Here is a 24,942-nt window from a genome sequence, read left to right on the forward strand (position 1 = left end):
CACACACACACACACACACACACACACAATATGCATATGATACATACTTTGAATTATGTTGGTTTTTATAAGAATATTTCTCATTGTGTTTAAATTTATGATAAAGGAAAAAATGATAAAAACTAATTCACATTCTTACCTATTTTAATTTTCTAAAAATCTTGGAACCATCAAAACAGTTTGAATACAGATAAATATCTGTCTCAATACTGGATACGCAGAGAAACTACGAGCAAAAATACCCCCATACCCTACACTTTAAATCTCTACTATAGTGAAAGATAAGTTACGAATGTGGGGAATTTTCTTAGAAACATATTAGTAAATGACCCTTTTGGAATGCTGACTCAAGTGAACATTGTTCAAATGGTACCAAAGTCAACAAACAAAGAAACCTCAGAACTATATTCCAAAGAAGAAATTTACTTCCTAAAGCATATTGCCTTATTCATCTTTATATTGTTTGTGCCTAGCACATAGTGTGTGTTCATCAAATGTATGCCTGCTATTCCAGATCACTGAGGAAGAAACTGGCTTTACTGAACTATATACCAAGTAGAGTGACAAGCAGAAACTTTACTCATTCATTTGCACCCTGAGATTTAGCATAATACATGAACTCTACAGATGCACTTAATACCTTACTTTTTGGCAGGGGGAAAAGAGAGAAGTTTGACAAATTAATGCCAAATACTGAATCACTTATTGATTGTGTGTATTTATACATTCAAACATTGCTTGATGATGATGAGACCTTCTGAGAAATGTGTCACTAGGCAATTTTCTTATTGTGTAAACATCACAGAGTGTACTTATACAAATCTAGTTGGTGTAGCCTACTACACACCCATGCTATATTGGCATAGTCTATTGCTCCTAGGCTATAAACATGTACAGCACGTTACTGTATTCGGTATTGTAGGCAACCATAATGCAATGGTAAGTATTTGTGTATCTAAACATAGAAAAGGTAAACTGTAGTAAAAATAAGCAATTATCATTGTATGGGACCATCACTGCATATGCAATCTATCACTGACCAAAATGTTATGTGGCACACGACTGTACATATGTGTGTGTGTATGTGTGTATATATATATATATATATATACACACATACACACACACACACACACACACACACACACAGTATGTAGATATGTGTATGTGTATATATATAATTGTATTTATGTGGAAGACAGCAGTATTACATTAGATTTTTAAAGAAAAGTTTTATAACGTTTACGTAAATGGAGTAACCTAAAATGCTGCCAAAACAAACTGAGCCAATGTAATGAGTGAATATGAATAATTTATTATTAGCATTACCTAGTTTTTAAAATAATTATAACCACTAAAGTAGTTTAATTGTGACCTCTGTGAATTTGACTAAATTAATTTATATCCCAAATCCTTTTCACATAGATAGGACAAAGGTAAATTTCAGTTCAGCTCCAGACATTTTGTAACCAGTAAAATGCAAGTAACATAACTTTCAACCATATTGCTATTGCTAGTTCTTTTCCTGCCTTCCATTCCTACTATTAATGTTCTCATTTAGAATTTCACTATTTTTCTATTAGATATTTAGAATCCAATGACCACCTTCTATATTCATCAATGGTCTCCATCCAATATTGCTGTAATATTCCTTAACTCACTCTGACATTCTATTATAGCGCTCATTGATGGTTTTGCCTGAAAAACGTCATTTCCCCTTATTTAAATCCCAGCAACAGATCAGATACATTGGTGGTTCATGCATGTAATTCCTGAACTTCAGGAGGCCAAGGTAGAAGATAAATTGAGGCCGGGAGTTCAAGGCCAATCTGGGCAACATAGCAAGACACTGTCTCTGCAAAATAAAACTAAGTAGCTGGACATGGTTGCATACACCTGTACTAGCTAGGACTAGCTACTATAGGAGACTAAGGTGGGAGGATCATTTGAGCTGAGGAGTTCAAGACTGCAGTAAGTGATGACTGTACTACTGCACTGCAACCTGGACTACAGATTAAGACTTAAAAAAAAAAAAAATACCAGCAATGTCATGTAATTTTCCTTTTGCTCTCCTGTACTCAATCAAGTGGTTTGAATGAGGCTGACTCCATTTCCTGATTCCAAAGTGATGATGTAATACAGGCCTTGTCAAACATGGTATTAGATGCCTTTTGCTTCAATAACAAGTCTAAAGGCCACATGATACAAAAAGGTACAGTTGGTCCATCTCAGCACTTTGTTAGAACTTCTGAAAAAAGAGGTACTACTCACAGATAAGGTAACTAACCTGGTGGAATATAAGCTTAGCTCTGGGAGTAATCCATATGGAAAGAGCCTATTCCAGAATGCACCCAAAACACAGGAAAAAAGGGTCAAGGATGCAGGAGAACAAATGACATCTCTGTATATACCTTGCCATGGCCAACCACCCTAAGACTTTCAGTTACATGACTCAGCTAACTCAACTATATCTTCTTTTGCGTTTTTGTGATTTTTAATTGAGTTTCTATCACACAAAAGAATCCAGAGTAATACAGCCTTCAAATGCTGCCCATCACCTATAGTAAAAGCTCTACAAATTCTTAATCTTGAATTTAAGAATGTATATGAACTAGAAAAAAATCTACCTATCACCCAACCTGATCTCCCATAACTCCTCCTAACTCAGAATATGTTCATGCAAAATCGAGCTTTTAAAGTCTCCTAACATTTCCCTATTTTTCCTGTGGACTTTTGTTCAAAATACTTCCTTTTCCTACAGTGCTTTTCCATTTCATCTCTATTTATCAAAATCTCTAACATCCCTTGAGATCCATGTCAGAATTTGCAAGAATTAAACCTACTTCTCTGTACTTCTTTAATGAATACCGCCCTCACTGTCTGAGTATTCTGCAGTAATATCATGAATGTATGGTATACATGTACTATGTCCTGTAGAGAGAGATAGCTAACATGGCAGTCAAATGCCTTCCCTTTGAAAAGGCAAATAATCATGAAGGGCTGAGGCTGATAAAGGAAATCTGAACAAATAAGAAATCACGTAACAGTGACTCCAAAGACAGAAGCACTGTTACACTTACTCCCCAAAAATCTCTAACTCTAAAAATAAAGTTAAATATATATATATATTTATAAATATATATATTTATAAATATATATGTATATATATTTATAAATATATATTAAATATATATATTTATAAATATATATGTATTTAATTCAAGAAAATGTACAAATAAGCCTAGGAAAAGCTAAATGAAGTTAAATGAAGCAGTGAATGAGCTGACCAAGTTGAATGATAGAAACATTTGTCCTTCATGTTAGAATTCCTTAAATCTTGATCTTGATGTTAATTATTTGTTCATGACATCATAAAACTTAGGAGCAGATAAAACCATAAACCTTCATTTACAAATGAAAAAAAATATTATTATTAAATATTCTAAGGTTAACACTAACACTCTAAAGTGATTTTTTTTTCAGGCCAAATAATTAATGGCAGAGCTGAGATTAAAACCCAGGACTGCTGAGTCTCCAACTATAGTACGTTGTTTCTTTCAAACACAAGTGATTATTATCCTTTTGGTAAACTCTTTTATGTATATATACAATTTAAAATATTTTATTATAGATGCATTTTTTCAGGCAGATTCTAAGCCAGGGGCTATAAACACAAAGGTCTAAATGGGCCAGTTAAGTAAAATAAATGTGAAAAGTAGGCTTGTATGAAACAATGGTGACTAGTCGTATTTGTGACCAAAGTGAAGAATATCTGTCTAAAAGCATTAATTAAAAAAAAAAAAATTTAAATAATTACAGTGTCCAAGCAAAATACCTCTTTGGGCCAAATTCTAATCTGCCATTTATTCTGAAAGTGTCTGCTCTGTAAACTTAAAAGTCATTGTTCATGGGTGGCCACTGTCAAAACTAAAAAGCCTGAAAATACAATCACATGAAATTTACAAATATCACAGGCATGTTCTAGATCAGGGGTGTCTAATCTTTTGTTCAGCCACGTTGGAAAAAGAATCATCTTGGGCCACACATAAAATACACTAACACCAACAATAGCTAATTAGCTTGAAAAAAAAAATCTCATAATGTTTTCAGAAAGTTAGATAGTCTAAGAATTTGTGTTGGGCTACATTCAAAGCTGTCCTGGGCCGCAGGCTGAACAAGCTTATTCTAGACTAATGTTTTCTGAACTAAGAAACTTTTTTTCTAGGAACACTTTTGTACAAGGGAAATTACAGAAAATTATATTTTCTTTTGTCAAAATTTACATAATAGATAATGGCTACTTTCATAGTCTGATTAATATAAAGCATGAAAGTGAAAAAAATATATGGAATTCTTTAGTTTAATCCAGTAAAACTGAGTAACATAGGGCCTTAGTTTCTGTTTCTATGTAGAAGAGATGACATTTTTAGGCAGAGGATACTGGTAGTGCCCATAGCAGGAAAAATGTAAGTAAATTAACAAAGCAAATGGCAACCATATTTTTCAAACCCTAAAAATCATTCCTTCAACCATATTTTCTAAGCAGCTACTATCTGCTAGGTAGCATACTAGGTACTGGGGACAAAATGATAAACAAGAAAGATATGACCCTTGCCATCATAAAGTTTAGAATAAAATGGGGAGAAAATATCAAGCAAACAAAATTATTACGGGTTATATAGAACGTTATTACAGAGGAGAAAAAGAGTGCTAAAATAGAGGGCTCATTTTAGATTGGGTGCTCAGTAAAGGTCTATCTGAAATGATGAAACTTTTAGCTGAGGCTTGAGAAAGCCATGAAGAAAAAAGGGTGTGGGTTGGGGGCATGAGTAAGTATTGCCAGCAAAGAGACCAGCAAGCAGTAATAGGACTTGAGGCAGGAAAAAGCTTGATATTTCAGAGTGAGTAAACAAGGCCAGAGCTGCCCCAGCACATTAATGAGAAGACAGCGTAGAGATAAAGTTGCAGAAGCAGAGAGTGCCCTGATCACAGAGACCACAGCAACCTGTGCGTATTCTGGATTTTACACACGCAATAAGAAATCACGGATGGCTTTCAATCAGGGATTATTTAATCAAGATTACAAGTATCAGCAAGTAGGTATAGGCACTAAGTTTTCTTTCAATCAAAAAGGGTTCACTAAGTGCTTGCTGTGTGCTAGCACCATATGGCCATGTTTGTCAAATTTGACTTTATATCACCAGTGCTAGCATAGGCACTGGCTCTTAATATAAAAGCTCTTAATAAATACTAACGAAGGAAAATAATAATGGAAACAAGCTTAGAAAAGAACCAAAAGATAACCAGTCTGGAGGAATTTTGACCAAACTATCCCACCCCCCAATGCTGTCTCAACTACACATATTCAACTAGGAATTTCACCTAAAGAAGACGAGTAGTTTTTTTTTTTTTTTTTTTTTTTTTGTTGAGACGGGGTTTTGCTCTTGTTACCCAGGCTGCAGTGCAAAGGCGCGATCTCGGCTCACCGCAACCTCCGCCTCCTGGGTTCAGGCAATTCTCCTGCCTCAGCCTCCTGAGTAGCTGGGATTACAGGCACACGCCACCATGCCCCGCTGAATTTTTGTATTTTTAGTAGAGACAGGGTTTCACCATGTTGACCAGGATGGTCTCTATCTCTTGACCTCGTGATCCACCCGCCTCGGCCTCCCAAAGTGCTGGGATTACAGGCGTGAGCCACCGCGCCCGGCCTACATTTTTATTATCAGTATGAGATGGCGAACAAAGAAAAACATAGGAGAGACTTTAGGAAAAAATTCACTGAAATGCAGACTTATGTTCTTTAGAAAGTTAAAAGGAAGAAATGAGTATGACTGCTTTCAGGAGCAGTAGCTGTGACTCGGCTCCCGCTTTCCCCTTTTAGTGACTTTTGTGGACTGGCAGCTCAGAAGACCAGCAGGTCCATCGTGTGAAGAAACACGTGGGCCTGAACAATGAAAGAGTATAAATAAAGGAAAGATGAACAATAATCAGTCATTAATGGAAAGAATAATGTGCCCAAAGGAGGCTGGCCAAATGTGACCCCAAGAAAATAAGAAAGCATGAAAGCTGCCTAAAAAAAAGATAAGGAAAGGAAAGGGCAACAGACTGTCTTCTGTATCTCAGCTTTAGAGGCCCCATGTACAGAAAATCAGAGACAGTAACAAAAAGAAACATTGACTAAGATCTTAATAAAAGCATAAAATCTTTCTCAAATAAATAAATGTTGGAGATGAAGGCAGAATTAAATACATCTTTCATTTTTCTAATTTTTTTTCCTGTCATATTGAGACTAACCATGAAGACACTCAACACTTAAAAACAATTAGATAAGAAGTACTCTAAAATCAGACTAATAGTCTTCAATTATCATGTTAAAAACAAGCACATTACTTATAAAAGCAAAACTATGAAGGATCTTATTCTAGTCAAAGCTCTTTTATATAGTATATTTTGCATCCATTTGGGCATGGGTTTTTTCCCCCTTTTTCCATTCCATTCATTAAAAATAATGATTTTCTCCCCTCTGTAAAAGTGTAATAAACATCCAGTTTGTCTTTTAAAATACAGTTGTCAAACTTTAAACGGTAAATATACAGGAGATTTATCCTAGAGGTCTTTAAGGCACAAAGTCTGTTAGGAATAATGTCTTGTATCCATATGAACTGTTACCCAGGGAGCCATATGGAACCTTACATGTAATATTTTATTTTTTTAAATAAGCTAGAAAGGATATTAAAAATGTCTACTTGAAGTTGCACTGCAGCACTTAACCCCTGGGATGCAGTGGTTTCACAGTGCATGCTACTAACCACACAAACACTTTTGAATTGGCAACTTGTGGTAAGAATAAACTACAAACTCCCTAACAAGAAAACTTTTTCCCCTTTCTATTGGAATATTTTCATCTTGAGAACACTGACAAAGGAACACAAAAAAACATGGAAAAGATGAAGCCTAGAAACCATCCTTTAGGGATAATGACGACAGGTTTTTCTAGTTTTACAAAGAAGAATCTGTGTCTGTGTGTGTGTGTGTATCTGTGTGGGTGGTGTGTCTGTGTGTGTGTGTTTGTGTGCATGTATGTGTATATGAGAAAGAGAAGAGGGGAGAAGAGAGGAAAGAGACAGAAAGAGGCAGAGAATGATCAAATGGTTGGTTATTTGGTATGCAGGATTATCCTATTTCAGTAGATGTGTGGTCAGCTACACTTTCAACATAAAGTCAACATGCCTAAATTAAACAATACTGTCAATCACAGGAGATTTTAGTGAGATGAAATACTGTGGAAGAAGCCCTAAGTGTCATACAAGACTAGAACTAGGCCGCTGTGTGTGCTACCTAGACAGGAGAGCAAGATTGGTACAAAAACAAACCAGAAGAAGACCCCGTAACAAAGCAGTATAGGCTAGCAAAGCTAGTAGGCTAAGTGATGGGAAAGATCTGGGCCAATTCTCCTTAAATGGAGCGGGCACATACTGGTGAGATTATGAGATGCTACACTGTACCTAATGACAAAATTATTTATACAGTGTCAAAACACCATCCAAACCCCAAGAAGTGCACACAGCTAGTAATAATATAAGGCTAGTGAGATGGGCAGTAATGAAACACTGTACCTAGCCAAGTTTGTAAAACAAGTACAGAACTTCACAGTATACCAGTTTAAGGACAACTTCGAATGGCAGGTACTGAGCATCAAAAACAAAGACTGATATCAGTGTGTTCATGAGTCTACCCTATGAAGAAAGAAAGTATCCCATATAGTTCCTTATTTGTGTCTTGAGGAAAAGCCTCAAAAGAGAAAAATTCAAATGACCTGTGACTTCTGAGGATTAAGAGAACATCACAGATTCACAGACCCAGAAAAGCACCTAGTGTCTGGCCCTCCAGCCTCCAACAACCATCAAGAATTGTAATACATCTCAAGACTGGGAGAAGTACCATACCCACTTCTAACAGTGAAATATAATAATATACATTTTAATCAAGACACACTTAGGTTTCATTTAATTAAATAATTTACCATGCTTTAACTGGAACTAAGACAGAATAGTTGCTAAGACAATAGGCTTAAGAAGAACGAATAGTATATAGTCTTTGCAAGTGGCCAGACTTGAATTCAAATCCCATACCCACCACTAACCCAGATACTGTGCAGCCTTCCATCAGCCATTTATGGCAATCCAGGGGTTCTGTCCTCATGCTTGTACTTCATGTTTGCAGATACCACAACCAGCCAAATGTAAGAAAGGGGAGTTGGCCTTCTTCTTTTATAAGTAAAATTTAAAAACCACTTTGCTGGAAGAACTCCCAGAAGTCACCCACTTAACTCTAATTTGCCACAACTTGGAGACTGATCAACCCAAGATGCAAGGAAAGTAGGGAAAATTTGGCAAAAGAGAACGGGATCATCCTAACTAATTTAAGTCAATGTTGCTTTACTCCCAAGGGCTGCGTACTTAGCCATCCTAAAGAAAACCGCGATTCTGTTAACAAGGAAGAAGGGCTGTTAAGTGGGCAATGATCAGTATCTGTCACAATACCTCAGATGAAACAAAAAATATAATTGTAAGCATCTGAGGGTGAAAAAAATGATTTTTAAATAACAGAGACTCTTTCAGTTCAGTAAAGATATTGCAGAAAGAAAAGTGAATAAAATACCCTCGATACCTAGTCTAAGGTACAGTCTAAGAAAGTAGAACTGCTTCATCCTGGAACAAATGATTAACATTTCATAAAACAAAATGTAATGCCTCCCCCAAGCCCCATATTCAAAACCTTTTTCTGTATCTAGTAAAGTTTCTAAGGCAAAGCTATAATATAACCTAAGAATAACAGTAAGTATTGACTACTTTTGACAAAATAACTTGTTGAACTTTTGTAATCTATAATAAAACTAAACAGCTCTAACATGAATCATGATATATTATTTTAGTTGTCAAGATAAAGCAGAATCGAACTGGCTAATTAGGCTGAAGCATTTATTCTTTCAACAATAAAATACTTTTCAGATAATAAGCTTATAACAGCAACAACTACATGTTCAGAAGCTGAGAAAAACAGCATATGTTTCAAGGTCTTTCTCATCAGACACTCTTATTTGTTCAGAGTATTTTGCATAGTAGGCAATATTGGTGCCCAATCATTTTACCTTTGAGTTTTGATGATTTCACATACCAAATATACAAGAAGAGCAATAACTGGAAAGCAAAAATTTTTCATATCTTTAAAAATTTCCACAGAGCTCAGACTTACTTGGCATAACAAAAGGTTACTCTCACACTTCAATCTAGGATTGAATGCACATATTTGTTAACTTAGTATCTAAATGTTCATACTACCTCAGTTTTTCTAAAATGTTCAAAAAGGTTATTTAGCAAAGAGTAGATAAGTTATCACAGGTGAAATATAACTGTAAGTTAAACTTGTAAGGTACACCTTTGGGTTAAAAGACTGATTAGATTAGTATAGTTAACTGCAAAGGCTAAATGGCAGACCTTGAAAGATGACAGATACCATTCTTAGGCAGTGGAGGTTATGGCTACCAGAGAGTAAGGCTTTACACCACGATATCTAGATATCTACCTCTCAAATAAGACTGTTTCAAAGACCACTGTGACACTTATCCTCAAATGCTACAGGCTTCTAAGGGAGTAGGGAAGCCATAGGCACAGAAGTGTTTGCATGCTAACCACACACATATATTTGTGATACAATAATGTAATTCTGAAAAACTGCATAATCAAAATGAAATCAAACAAGAGACATAGAAATGTCTCATTTTAATGTTCAAATGACTGTAGAAATTTATTATATTGAATAGTACTGTCAAATGAAAAAGTGCCATAAAGTCAACTGGATTACTTGACCTTAAGTAATATAATATAATTGGTGCTGCAAAAACACAATTAAATGGGATGTGAAAGCAACCATAAACAGTCATATTTTAACACAGCAACAGTCTTATCATTACCTTTACAACTTTTATATGAACATGTTCATTGAAATTTTTCATACTATTAGTGAATCAACAATATTCACTTAGTGATATCAGAATATAAAACATTAAATTATGTAAAGAAAGATACACTTTAGATTTGAAAAAAATAGAAAATTCTGAACACGCACTAGAACAACATTTTACCTTTCAAATCCTAAGCCATGTAACTGGAATGCTCGCTGCTATTTCATCTGACACTGTGCATTCTCAGTGACAATACTTGGTTTTCATACACAAAATGGGTAACTCTCTGAATCCCTCAAGTTCCTACTAAGAACAGCAACCTACATTTAAGTCACAAGCTGCCATGTCTCCTGAGGCTGGTCCACTTTAGGGGCAGCAGATGGGCAGAGGTACTGGAGGCAAAGTGGGCACTGCAGCTTCCAACATGTCCTTCCTCTAAGAACCTGTCTGCTCTAACTCCATTCATTATCAGCTCAGCACTTTTCATTCCTGCCCAAACCAATGCAGTCAATACACAGGGGCCCACAACAGCAAGAACATTAGATATGTTAACCACTACAGGATAGTCTTCCACTATTTAACCATCAGGAGAACACACAGAAACACGTACAAATAGAGAATAAGGGGATGCCACCCTACCTGTTCCCTCAGTGAAAATATAATGAGTATTTACCTCCATCTTTTCAGTGTGTCCCATAAGACTCTTTTTTTTCTAAATTTTATTTTTATTTTTATTATTATTATTATTATTAGAGATGGGGGGGTCTCACTCCACTCCCAGGCCAGAGTACAGTGGCACGATCCTGGCTTACTGCAGCCTTGAACTCCTGGGCTCAAGCAATCCTCCCACCTCAGCCTCCTAAGTAACTGAGACCAGAGGCACATGCCACCATGCTCAGCTCATGAGACTCTTTCTAATACTTCCTCCTAGTTCCTACTTCCTAACAAATCAGAATTCAGAATTGAGTTCTGAATAATAAATACTTTCAAACTTACTCATCCTCAAGAATAAGTCAAAGGTTACCAACTCTATAAAAACACCTCCAGTTTGTCACAGTCCAAATCAACCTCTCCATCTTTCATCTCTCATTGCACTTGCCTATCTCTATCTCAACAGACTTTAAACCCTTGGGAATATCCACCTTTCAACTCTGATTCCTAGTAAACAGCAGATAGAACGAACCAAACTAAAACAGTATACTCAATAAAAAAGGCATTAGAGGTGTTTTTATGAACACCTCACCCACCAAAAAACCCAATGGGCCCAAGATCTACTCTTCTCTCAGGCCACAAATTGTTACCCATACCCACACCAATGTATATAATGAAATCACAAGACAATAAGAAAAGACATATGGTTGGTTCTAAATGAAGCTCCTTTCCTAGTGACCAGGTGTCCTTAGAGGATGAGTGTACACCACTGCTCCGCTTTCTTTAGAGAAATATCTACTGTACTCATAACAACCAGTTCCATTGTTGGAGAAATTCTTAAAGATGCTGATAGAGAAGCAACATCCTCATAAAAGTTACTTTTTTAAAAACTGGAAATGCATCCTGAGCTCTAATTACCTGTAATGCTCACTGATGGGAATGTTCTGAGAGAAGTATAAAGCAGATGTCCGAGCTCTCCAATGCCATTTCTTTGCAGGAAGGGTATAAAGGACACAGTCTCCTAACTCTTCTTGGAGAAGATCCACCAGTTGTTTATGGGACCCTCCATAGAATGCTTCAATGATGAGAATACTCATTGGCCCATTCAAACCTTCAGATCCTAGATAACAACCAAAAAATGTTTATTTTTTCCATTACATACATGTATAAAATTGTAATAAAAATAAGTTCAAATTTTATACTCAGAAAATACAAATAATTTAGCACTTATTTTTTAAAATAGGCTTATCCCATATTTTAAATGGTATATAACACTTAAAGTTTTATATTTGTGTTAAGAAGAAGAAATAAGGATGTCTTTACTTTTCTGATTTGTTTTCCTCACGTCCTAAGATTATCTCCACTATGACTCTTAGTTTTTTTCTTCAACACCAGAAAGCTAAAAGCCCTCACCTGCTGTGAACACTCACTTCCTGCTTTGTTCAGCTATAAGCCTGACTCAGTAATCTCAGAAACCGCTTGACTTAGAGCTCTAGTCTTAGACTGTAACTGAACTCATCTTCTAATGATGACTTCCACTTCAAGAGCCCTTCATTTATAAGGCCCTTCGTGGTTCAGAAACTCTGATTCTTTAACTCCTGTATTACTCCATCTTTAAATTCACCAGGTATAACTGTCCCTAATAGATACGTATTTAAAAAGACAGTATATCAACCATATACAAATCTCTATTTTCTAGTGTTAAAAATTTTAGGATACAATTTCTTGAGATACTACACATACTTTGATCACTTCCCCAAACTTGTCAATGTATCATTCCCAAAGAAACGCTGAAACAGTGTGGTAAAGTTGTATGTGTGTGAACCAATAAGCTTTCTACAACCTTCCTTTAGACAAGCGACCTATTAAGAGGGATAAAATAGCAATAATAGGGTCATTAAAAACATGATAAAATTTCATCACAGAGAATTGGCTATCAAGCAATTTTTCATTTTACTATAATTTTTGTTAACGTGCTCAGTGAAATAAAAAGATATCTATGAACATAAAATCTCTCATACACATTTCAAATTATATGTTATTTCCTGTAAGACATAGGGGGAACACATCATTACATGCATAAATGCTATATTGCTTAAGAAATATTCCAGATGTTTGAATTTTCCTTTATGACTTAAGTAAATATCATTCATTAAACGGCATATTCCTTTTCTTAATAATGTTGTTCCACAAAATTATTAGTCTCAATGACTCATGATGTTCTTCACTAATAAAACTACACTTCACTTTGTTCAAAGTAATGGCTACTTAAATTGCATTTCAAAGCAAAAAGGCTTCTTTTTGATGTCTAAATTTTCCAATGAGCAATTGGGAGGATGGAGGAATATATCTATATATAATTGGGGGAGGGGCTCTGTGTGTGTATTTCATTTATATGCAAAATTAGAAGCAGTGGTCCTCAGGTAGAAAAGGCATGAATCCTAGGATCAAGGACATACATGTCTGAACCTCAGCTCTTGTCACTTTCAAGCTGTATGACCTTGAACAAGTACCTAACTTTGTAGGACTCAGTCTCATCTTCTCCAAAATAGAGACAACAGTACTAACCTCAGAGTGTGTTGTTAAGATAAAATTAGAAAATGCATGTGAAGCATAGTAGATTGCAAACAGTAAGAAGGTATTTAGCCCATCCCATCATTAATATAAATCACTCTCCTTAAGGAGAAAGAATCTCTTCAAATTTTCTACCATTTTAAAATCAATAATTTTCAATCATGGTCCCCTACCCAACAGGAATAGATGAAAAAGGTGGATATACAAATGCATTTAAAATTGCAGGGGTGTTTACACATCCCATGTCAGCAGCTGGCATTTTAAACATGAATTTGAGAGCCCTGCAGGCTTTGTGGGTAAGAGGTGAGCTCAGAGGCTGAGCCATGCAGAGTTCATGGTCCACTGGACTTCTGCTCTAATAAGGTAGTGTTCAATAAGTTAACAGACTTATTGAACCCTCTAGGTTCAACAAAGTGGTAGCCATTAATCCTTCAAATAATGGAAATTTCTAGAAAGTAACTGAAAGAACAATAAAAGGCAATTTTGAAAATTATATCAAAGGTTTCAAGAAAGACAGAATATAAGCAGTTTAACATTAATTTGCTTACTTCACCACATTGAAGATATCTACTATCTTGCTTTATTTCCTCTGACCTACTCACACTAAGGTGTATTAAACATATGCCCTATATGTACTTAAAAGGTTTCTAAAAGGGTCTTGTAAATATGACCTATTTCCCCAAGTGATGAAATGTGATATAAACCACTCTAAAGAATATTTCACTCATCTAACCTCAAAGAAAGCAGTATCAATACTGGAAAAGAAAACTGCTTTCCGATTCCTCATCATCTTATCCTTTCCATGATTAATCTAAAGTACATATCATGACATATTGTACAGATGTTTCTGATGGGTCTGGTTCACAAGTTATCTGCAAATTATCAGCCACTGTGGAGGCAGTACATGTAGGTGCTGCTATAGAGTCAAGATGCTCAGTAGGCAGAACTGAACTAAGCATGTGGGAGGCTGAAAAACAGAAAAGGGTGAAAAAAGATTATAGCTATAGTAGATTTCCACCCCCCTGACAGCTCAGTAAGAAGGGTGAAATGTACAGGTTTGAACTAGTGTTTACGTGAGCATTTTTTCTGGTGGCCAATGGGTGTGCCTGCATTTTGGTTGTTTTTCTAGGGAAAATAACTATGTCCTACCATCTCTGAAAACTATACTTAGTGGCTTTGATTCATGGAAATTTGTTCTGCTTGTTTTGTGGAGACAAACATATCCTGGCAGTTCCCCCACTTACTTCTATTGCAACTTTTGCAGCAAGCTGAAAATGTGTTCTTCCCTATGGTCTTCTTGAAGTACAACCTGGAAGAAAGATGATTCCCATTAGATACAAGTAAAAGGGGGGAAGCTGATTTTTAACTATATGATTCAAACCAAATGACATATAGCACTTTAAAGAACAATTCAAATATTTTGGCTGTGTTTGAGTTTTGTTTTAGAAAACTGCTTGAAACAAGCATGAGGCTGATCAAAGAAAAAAAACAACCCACTTCACTGCTATGGTGGAATTTGCTAAAATATAAAGAGAATACACTATTTGCCCATTTCAGCAATAGTCAGAAAAATCCACAAGTGGTCACCTTGATACACAGATGTTCACAAGCATGTAGGGTGAATACAGACATTTTTGCACCACTAGCAAAGGCTACTAGAGAATACTTGGAAGCAGCAGTAATAAGGCCTCACTATTGAAAGTGCTAACTCCAAAGCAAGAACAGGCTTTCCTTTATAGGAAGCGGCTATGGCCAGGTGTTCGCCAGAAGATGGTAGAGAGCCAAATGTCTTCTGTTGGTGCCTCAGTTTATGAATCTGTTAAAGCATTGTCACAAATACCAAAAAAGACCTTAAATTATGAAACACTTAAACTGATTAAGAATACAAAAATTAGGCTGAGCGCAGGGGCTCACTGTGTAATCCCACACTCTGGGAGGTCCAGATGGGTGAATCACCTGAGGTCAGGAGTTCAAAACCAGGCTGGCCAACACAGTGAAACCCCATCTCTACGAAAAATACAAAATTAGCCAGGGCATGATGGTGCATGCCTATAATCCCAGCTACTTGGGAAGCTGAAGCAGTAGAATCGCTTGAACCCGGGAGGGAGAGGTTGCAGTGAGCTGAGACAGTGCCATTGCACTCCAGCCTGAGCAATAAGAGGAAAACTCCATCTCAAAACAACAACAACAACAAAAGAATACCAGAATTAGGGGTGTGGCACTTTAAAAGGAAGAAACAACAAAAAACTAGGTTGGAAAATAAATACCAACCAGAAAACCCATGTCGTTTTTGCATGGCGCTCATAATGGTCTTATACAACATTAAGAAAAGAGTAAATACAGCAGCTCCATGCTTGCTCCCTAAAAAAGCATGTAATATATCAGATAAATTTTTATCAATTTTTAAGTTTTTCTGCTGAAACAAGCTTCAGTGAAAGAAAAACTCACTTCTTCAGCATAATTTATTCCCCAATGACACCAGATAAATGAAAACCTAGTTACTACTAAAGCTTTATGAAAGTTTAATTCATTATCAATACTATGATTTAATGATACATGGTTAAATGCTAAACATCAAATATGGAAATATAAAATATGTCAATGTGACAGCTCTTACACAGAAATTTTATATCATTTCAAATTCTATTTAAGATCAAGAGAGGTCAAAATGATCTATTTAAGAATTCTCTACCATTTAAAAAGTATATTTATAATTGAAAGGGGATATAACATGAAAATATCAATAGTATTTCAAATATTTTGACTAAAATGAAAAATCACCATTTGCATCATCCCAACTAAAAACTAATAATGCACTGATAAGATCACAGAGAACAAAAGTAGCCTGAAACTAATGCTGTGAATATTTTTAAATTTTTATCAAAACTTTTTGTCATTGTACCTGCATTTATTTTAAGCTTGACCCAATTTCTTTATTCCCTAAGCTATGATGATTTTCAAGGTGAACTACATTTTTGTCTACCTCCTTTAGCACTTAGAACTGCTATGGTAGTTGAAATGTTTTTAACAGTATAGATATTAAAAATCTGCAATATGCCATTGATTTACTGAAAAGTATATGCTAAATATAAATACATCATGTCAATTTAAAAAAATAAATAAATTTGTCACACTGAAACCCATAATTAGCCTTCATATCTGACGTCAACTTTGTTACCTATAATATTCAAATCATTTTCCAACCAAAGACCCAGTAATAATTTTAAATCAGAGGAATTGTTGTATTAATATATTCCATAGACACCTTTCTGTTATTGGTTAGTTGTAGGAAGGTATAGTTTCAGTGATGATGATTTTAACGGTTTTAATCCCACACACATGAGAAATTGATTCCACAAGCTAATCCACATACATACCTTAAAACTTCAATCAATTGTTGAAAATATAGTTTTGATTTACCTATATGTAATATTTGGAAACTTAAGCTTGTTAAAGCAAAAAACAGTGGGCTTAAACACTAAATGATTTAAGTTGGGGAAAGTGAAACTTGAGCAGTATTTCTCAGTAGGTCATCAGAAGTTTACCTGGTATTTTCTTACTGACCCTTTCTCTCCCTTCCCTTCTGCACCTCCACCCACCAACACACCCAGGTTCTATTTAAAAAGCAACCAATAATCCAGCAGAGTAAAATAGGGCAGTGCTGAGAAAAGTTAGTATTACCTTCCAGCCTACTCACTTATTTTAATGATTCATCACGGAAACCCCAGTTGTTAAAATATATCTGAAATCTCATTAAATAGTAAAAATAAGCAGCATTGAAAAGTTCTCTGCTTTAAAACATGTCACCAGTGATTCCCCTAACAGAATCTATTAAGAATGAGTGTGAAGTAAAATACATTTTGCTAAAAAACTTTCCTCAAAGTAATGTACTACAATCAACTATCATATGGGGGAAAACAGAGACAAGATAAACAGATTCTATTAAGAAGTTATTTTTTTAAATTCTTCTATAAAAATCAGGCACAGCAAATTCATCTTAACCTCTAAAACCGGAATATAACCTCTGAAAACTGAAATATAATCTGCTATTAAATGCAAAGTAATAATTTTACATACATAAAACTCTATGCACTGAAAATATTCTATATAAATTTAAACAAAGTTGGCTAATAGGAATGAATCTGTTTCTGGAGCATTAGTCTGAACTGTGAATAACACTTGATGGATACTGATCATTATTCCATTATTTGGTTAGGGGACATACAGTCTAACATTTATGATAACTTGTATACTACCATATGTACTTAAATAGCAACATTTTGTTTTAATTCTGGGTTCAAATTGACAAAGATGTGGTAAGCTAATAATGTATATCCCTTTCAATGTTATGGATATGCTAATCTCTTCAACTCTGATTTCTGTGTCTTGTTGTAGAGACTAAGAACTGAAAATTCATGCATCGAAACCAAGATTTAGTAGGAAAACGTATACGCCATACTTTCTGAGAAAATTTAAAGCTATTTTCAAATGTGCTTTTCCAATTATATGAGAGAGTTGCAATGATCTTTTTAAAAAATGCTCTTTGCAAAATTAGCATCTTACATGTATTTGTGACTGTTTAATTTTCCCTGATAATATTTTCTTTTTTGTTGGTTTGGAATTTTCCTTTCTATTTAAAAGTATCAGTCATGGCTGGGTGCAGTGGCTCATGCCTATAATCCCAGCACTTTGGGAGGCTGAGGTGGGAGGATGGCTTGAACCCAAGAGTTTGAGACCAGCCTGGGATACTGTGAGACTCCATCTCTACAAAATATTTAAAAATTAGCTGAGTGTGGGGGGTGTGCACCCATAGTCCTAGCTTCTCCAGTCCTAGCTGAGGCAGGAAAATCACTTGTGCCCAGGAGTTTGAGGTTAGTGAGCCATGATTGCGCTACTGTACTCCAGCCTGAGTGACAGAGCAAGGTCCTGCCTTTATTTAAAAAAAAAAAAAAAAAAAAAGTCACTTATTCCAAGACTTGAATTAAAAAAGAGTCTTGTTTAAAACTTATAAGCATCAAATGCAAATTCAGCAAATAATTACTGAGTACTTACCATGTACTAGGCACTATGACATCATGTACTTGTTTTCAAGTATGTACAACTTCCACAAACAACTAGGCAAGTATACAAGTTCAATATATTTTTGTGAGGTTGTGTTCCACATTATATAGCAAAATTACAAGGTATTTATTTGTGTCAGAAGTTGAGTGGTTTAATTCCACTGACAAATACAATATTAACCCCCTTTCAATTTTCAAATGCTATTAATTCCATGAATAATTTCAAACTATAAAAGCAGTAATGAATTAGTTCTACTGATTACTAAAAATATTTTTAATTTCCCAGCATTCACAAATGTGGCAGCATATTTATGAATAGGAAGTTTTACATCAGAAAATCATCTCACCACTCATTTAAAGTATCTCATTACCCTTTTAACTAGGCCTCCATGCTACCATACAATCTTGTTTCCACCATACCATTCTCCTTAAGCTAATCACAAATAATCTTTCCAAAATGGAAATCTGACCATAAAATGACAAGCTCAAAAACCTTAAATCACCTAAGGATAAAATCCAAGGCCCTACAAACGGCAATTAAGACTCATTTCCTGGCCCCTTCCTTTTTCTTCACTACAGCCACATTTGGCCTTCTCTCACTTCAATCCCTCTTCCCCAGCCTCTACTTTGCAGCAATACTAAACACCCACACTCCAGAGATATTTTACGCTCTTATGATTTCACACTTTTATCTCACCTCCATCAGCCTTTGCTCTCTGTTCGCCTAATGAACTTTTGTTAAAATTTCTGCTCATGAATCACCATTTCTATGAAGCCTTTCCCTGAACTCCTCCTAAACATGACTTCCTTTATACTCTGTACAGTAGAATTATACTTGTTTCACTGTAGTCACATGTTCTGCTTCTCCATGGAGCTGTGAAAATCTGAAAAATGGATGCTGTGCCATTATTTTCCTGAAAGTTATCTCAGGACCTGACACATAGTAGATGAACTAGGTTGTGCTGGAGCTGAAGTGAAAATCGGGGACACAGGAAGTCACTTTCTTCTGCCTTTAAAGTAACACTGCTTTCACTTAACATAGATTCTAAGCAACAAGTGTTAGGCAACACTGTACTTGATACTAATGATGTCCCATTATTGCTGAAGTCTAAACTAAATCAAGCAGCAAGTATATCTGGACGCATTTTATTATGTTCTCTTTCAAATATTCATTCCTTTCTATTGTTGACAGAAGCAGAATTTATGGGAAATAATTTTTTTCATATAGATATGTGTTTATTTTAAACTACCAATACAAGAGAAGTAATACTGATTAAAGAAATGGGAGAAACAGAATAAGCAATTGAATTCTAGGCCAAAGTGAGTTTTATGGCCTAAGAGAGTATTTGTAAATTTCATAAATTTTGAAAATCACCTGCAGTTTTTTATTCTGTTTGATCTATTATCATCCTAGTTTAATTTGAGAAGTGGAAGTAAGATGAGAAGCCAATTCCCTCACCATCAATCTAGAGAGCCCATTCCACTTTTAGTAATTAGGCTTTTATTTAACAGAGAAGAAAAAAAGGCATTTTTAAATACTTTCTGCCAACAATTATTCTTTTTATAAAAGTTTGACAAGATGAATAATGTATTTCCTTCTCAAAGATGGCATTCCTCCAGAAGCCTTCCACCTTCTTGAAATGGGCTGTAAACCAGCTCAGTGGGAGAAAACTGGGCACCCTGACCCATTCGTATATGAATACCCAAATAGAGAAGTCAAGGTGTATTCAGAATAATAGATGAAAAGAATACTGACACCATTGTTCAACCACTTTTATTTTACAGAACACAAAACTTAAAGAATATCGGCATCACAGAATAGTGACAGAGCAAGGCTAAAACCCAGGTCTTCTGACTCCATATTCATATCACATTCCACTGTACTTCACTGCAGGCACAAGATACAACATGTAAAAGAAACCTCCATTTTCTAGTCTTTTGAGTTTCAGGAGGAAATATAAGTTTAATAATTATCAATATATAAATGATGTATATAACGTGGTATATGTTTTATATGCTTGTGGAATATAAATGTCACTGTAAATTAATAAGTATATAATCGCATACAATATTTAATAATGCCTCCTAGTTTGTAAAACCAAGGCATCAGTAACATAAGTAACTGAATATTATAGAGTGAAATATTTAAATTTTTGTTTTAATCTCTTATGATTCCTCCCCAGAGTCCAACATAATCACCACTCCTCTGAAGATATAACCCTTATTCTTTATCCCTCAGCTCTAGACAGTTGCCTTTCTGATAGAATAATAGGTCTTAAGAACTAGGACTGGAGGGAAAAAAAACGATATTGAAGAATCATATGCCAACAAAGGTTTGGAGCAGAAGGTGAAGAAGTCAGTCACATAGCTATATTCATTCTAGCTCAAAATTTTACTACTGTTACCATCAAACGAAGTCAAGGTTCTCTTGACAAAACAGTAGTATTTCTTTCTATTTATCACATGTAGGATATATTTATACAAGTATATATTTCATGTCAATATCTCTACTGGATGTTCAGTTCCATGGAGACACCTGACTAGGTCTGTTTTGCTTACCATTGTATCTCCAGCACTCAGCAAACAAAGTGTTTAATAAATGTGTTGCTTCTTCCTTATTCATTCAAGAATTTTACTATTACCAGACATAAAAAATTATTCTTCCTATCACTCATTACTATTTACTCTCATAGGCAAAATTTTATGTACAGAATGTACTACCATGTAAATATATTAGGTGGCATCCAATTCTATTCAAAATGTCACCCCTCAATCTAAGGAAAATTGTCTGCCCTGTTGAAGGATTTAGAAACTATGTTCCATGTCCTGGGAAAGCATCTTCCCCAAACTGACGGGAGTCTACAAGAATGTTTAATTAAAAATAGTCATGTCTCTGACCTGGAAGAAGTCCATTGGCTTAATCATTGTACTGGTATTTTTTATTGGACAGAAACATTATCTTGCTACCCTAAACTGGCTTCTATGCCAACATTCAACTCAGACTGACTTTGTACAGGGTAATTATAAATATACATACCAAATGAGTTTAAAATAAGATGACTAACATATTCTTAACTATACTGGTGCTAGTGAGTCTCACTCAAATATGTTTTAATAACTTAATCCATATTAACTACAAAAGTTATTGAGAAGTTTCCCTATCCAAGTAGAAGACACATATCACATTTTCAGTTAATTTTGAAACAGAAATAGCAGTGTTACTCTAACACACAAATATTCTAAATGTCGTATTTGAAGTACAGCAACACAAGTAAACATGGGTGGCATTCCCTTGATGAGTTGAAATAAATATCACTGAGTATAAGGTTCTGGATTTAGTCACTTCTAATGAAAAATGAAAAGGCCATAATCTCACAATTGAATTTGACTTATCCATGAGGCAAAGCAACTAAAAAAAAAAAAAAAAGCAGCAAAATCCTAGCATTGCAGGAGGTAAAATAATATTAGGTAAACATTTGAGAGTAGGAGGAAGAATTTCCATAGGGGGCTAAAAGGCTAGTAACAGATATCTTTAAATGTATTAACGTTAGACTCATTTGATGTTTCTAGTATTCACTTTATATCAGTGAAAACCACTTTGCAGTAACAGACCTTCTTTCTTTCCTTTTTTTGAGATGGAGTTTCACTCTCGTTGCCCAGGCTGGAGTGCTACGCTGCACGGCACACTGCAACCTCCGCCTCTCAGATTTAAGCAATTCTGCTTCAGTCTCCCAAGTAGCTGGGATTGGAGGCACGCACCACCATGCCTGGTGCGCGCGTGTGTGTGTGCGCGCGCGCGCATAACCGTGTTCGTGTGTGCGTACCCGTGTGCGTGTGTGTTTTGGTTTTTGGGTTTTTTTGTTTTTGAGACGGAGTCTCACTCTCTCTCCCAGGCTGGAGTGCAGTGGCACAATCTCGGCTCACTGCAACCTCCACCTCCCAAATTCAGGCGATTCTCTTACCTCAGCCACAATCTCGGCTCACTGCAACCTCCACCTGCCGAGTTCAAGCGATGCTCCTGCCTCTGCCTGAGTAGCTAGAACTACAGACGCATGCCACCACGCCTGGCTAATTTTTTGTATTTTCAGTAGAGATGGGGTTTCACTGTATTAGCCAGGATGGTCTCAATCTCCTGACCTGGTGATCCTCCCACCTCAGCCTCCAAAACTGTATTAGCCAGGATGGTCTCAATCTCCTGACCTGGTGATCCTCCCGCCTCAGCCTCCAAAAGTGCTGGGATTACAGACGTGAGCCACCAAGCCTGACCTAATTTTTGTATTTTAGTAGAGACGGGGTTTCACTATGTTGGCCAGGCTGATCTCGAACTCCTGACCTCAGGTGATCCACGCACCTCGGCCTCCCAAAGTGCTGGGATTACAGGCATGAGCCACTGTATCCAGCCTACAGTAACAGACTTTTTAAATGGTGTTAGGAAGTGTGATGTGAAGCCAGTATTAGAAACTGTCCTTTAACACCCAAATCAACAAAAACAAGTTTTAAAGCTGTATCAGACTGGGCACGATGGTTCACACCTGTAATCCCTTGGGAAGCCAAGGTAGGTGGACTGCTTAAGTCCAGGGAGACCATCCTGGGCAACATGACAAAATTCCATCTCTACAAAAATACAAATAATTAGCTGAATGTGGTGGTACATGCCTGTTGCCCCAGCTACTTGGAAGGCTGAGGTGGGAGGATCTCTTGAGCTGAGGAGGCGGAGGTTGAAGTGAGCTGAAATCACACCACTGCACTCAAGCCTGGGTGACAGAGTGAGGCCCTATCTCAGAAAAAATAAATTTAAAATAAAATAAAAGCTACATCGATTAAAATATTGATACTGCTATCATCTTCAACATTCTACATGAATACAGAAATGTATTCAAAGTATTCATTAAAAGTACATTTTCTTCTATTTATTTATTGAAGTTCTTTTTCTAGTCCCTATATATACTTTTAAAAATCTTCTGATATGCCAATAGTTTAAGACACGTGCTGACAATTTAAAAAGGCAACACCAGAAAAACTGAACCGACTCTAGAGATCTTTAATGCTAAATTTTTAAAAGCTCAGAAACCCAGTTTAGACCAGGGCTGAGTAAATCTGGGGCTAATAGATGCAGTAATGAGAGCTGTATTACTATTTTTAAATATCACAAGAGGCATATTATTAGCTACCCACTATCATAAGAAAAAGAGTCAGTCTGTTAATAATAGACGGGGATTTTTTAAATCCTGAAGATATTTAGGATTCAAACTGTTAAATAAAGAAAAGGTATACACAGACAACTGTGTATAATTTCTAGAAGGTTTACTATTGTCCAAAGTTTCTACAGAGGAAACACAGACTTTCCCATATCAACAGCTCGAAGTTTCCTGACCGGAACAAGCACTACCACTTTTATCTATTTAGTGGCCTTGTCTATCACTTAGTATCTCTTTATCAGCTGGTTTTTCAAGGAGACATGATACAAATATTTTGTCTAATGAAGCAGAGACCCTATAGCCAAAGTATTTCTTACAAACTGCCAAAAGCTGCACTCCCCATCCTCATCATCTCTTAAAGTAATTTCACACTTTGCAAACAGTGTGCTCAGAGTAAAGTTACTCAGGAGTTAGTTAATTCCCTCGTGCATCTTTCTCCAGCACATATATGCACCATTATCTGGGATCATTAGTTTCTCTACTGGATTAATTAGCATTCACAGTTAACAAACAGCATGAATCATTTTAGAGAGAATTTATAATTTAAATTACTAAAACTAGGTAAATCATATCTTTTCTATAATAGTTGTTCAACTGATCTTGATAGAATTGAACTATCCTAATATCCTCTTACATTCCCCTTCTTCAATGTACCCATCTTGTTTCCAAACTTTACTTGAGAGAATTAAATTTAAAATATCAGATAAACTACATCGTATTTTTTGGAGTAAATGCCTGCTGGGGTGCAATGTGTGTACTTCTCTCCAAGGAATACTTGCATGTTACAGAGAACAAGTGATAGTGAAATTTCAACCATTTGTATAGTAGATGCAAAGAATAGTTTGTGAATTAAAAGAGGACCTTTCTCAAGTCTCCAAAATGTAGACTGAAAGCTGCTAACCAATTCACTAGTACATATGGTTAGCTTTGCTTTAAAGTATTAGAATATTCTAACACATTTTATCATAATACAAAAAGCTTGAAAACTATGTATATCTCTTGATAAGGCAATACTACTTTTTTTTTTTTTGCAAGTTAAAACAATTTTTTTTTAATTGTACTTTAGGTTCTGGGGTACATATGCAGATCATGCAGGACTGTTGCATAGGTACACATATGGCAATGTGGTTTGCTGCCTCCATTCCCCTGTCACCTATATTTGGCGTTTCTCCCCATGTTATCCCTCCTTGACCTCCTCACCCCACCGCTGTCCCTCCCTCGCTCCCCCCCCCCAACAGATCCCAGTGTGTGATGCTCCCCTCCCTGTGTCCATGTGTTCTCATTGTTCAACACCCACCTATGAGTGAGAACATGCAGTGTTGGATTTTCTGTTCTTATGTCAGTTTGCTGAGAATGATGGTTTCCAGGTTCATCCATGTCCCTAAAAAGGACACAAATTCATCGTTTTTTATGGCTGCATAGTATTCCATGGTATATATGTGCCACATTTTCCTTATCCAGTCTATCATCAATGGGCATTTACGTTGGTTCTAGG

The 24,942-nt window shown here is 35.9% G+C and overlaps 1 protein-coding gene across 16 annotated transcripts in view; it reads right to left on the bottom strand.

Annotated features, from left to right (window-relative positions):
* GTDC1 (glycosyltransferase like domain containing 1) overlaps nucleotides 1-24,942 on the bottom strand; it is a 419,157-nt gene that overhangs the window by 273,955 nt on the left and 120,260 nt on the right. For all 16 annotated transcript variants that reach the window (XR_004271224.1, XR_004271219.1, XR_004271222.1 and 13 more), the window contains 2 exons: nucleotides 14,434-14,498; nucleotides 11,534-11,735 (listed from right to left, as the gene is read on the bottom strand). Coding sequence is in view for 7 of the 16 variants with exons in the window: in XM_032286219.1 (XP_032142110.1) it covers nucleotides 11,534-11,712 (179 nt within the window). In the remaining 9 variants the exon portion in view is untranslated. The remainder of the gene's footprint in view (nucleotides 1-11,533; nucleotides 11,736-14,433; nucleotides 14,499-24,942) is intronic.

Source organism: Sapajus apella, unplaced genomic scaffold, assembly GCF_009761245.1.
Source record: "Sapajus apella isolate SASKATOON/1434 unplaced genomic scaffold, GSC_monkey_1.0 scaffold18, whole genome shotgun sequence".
Classification (NCBI taxonomy): domain Eukaryota; kingdom Metazoa; phylum Chordata; class Mammalia; order Primates; family Cebidae; genus Sapajus; species Sapajus apella.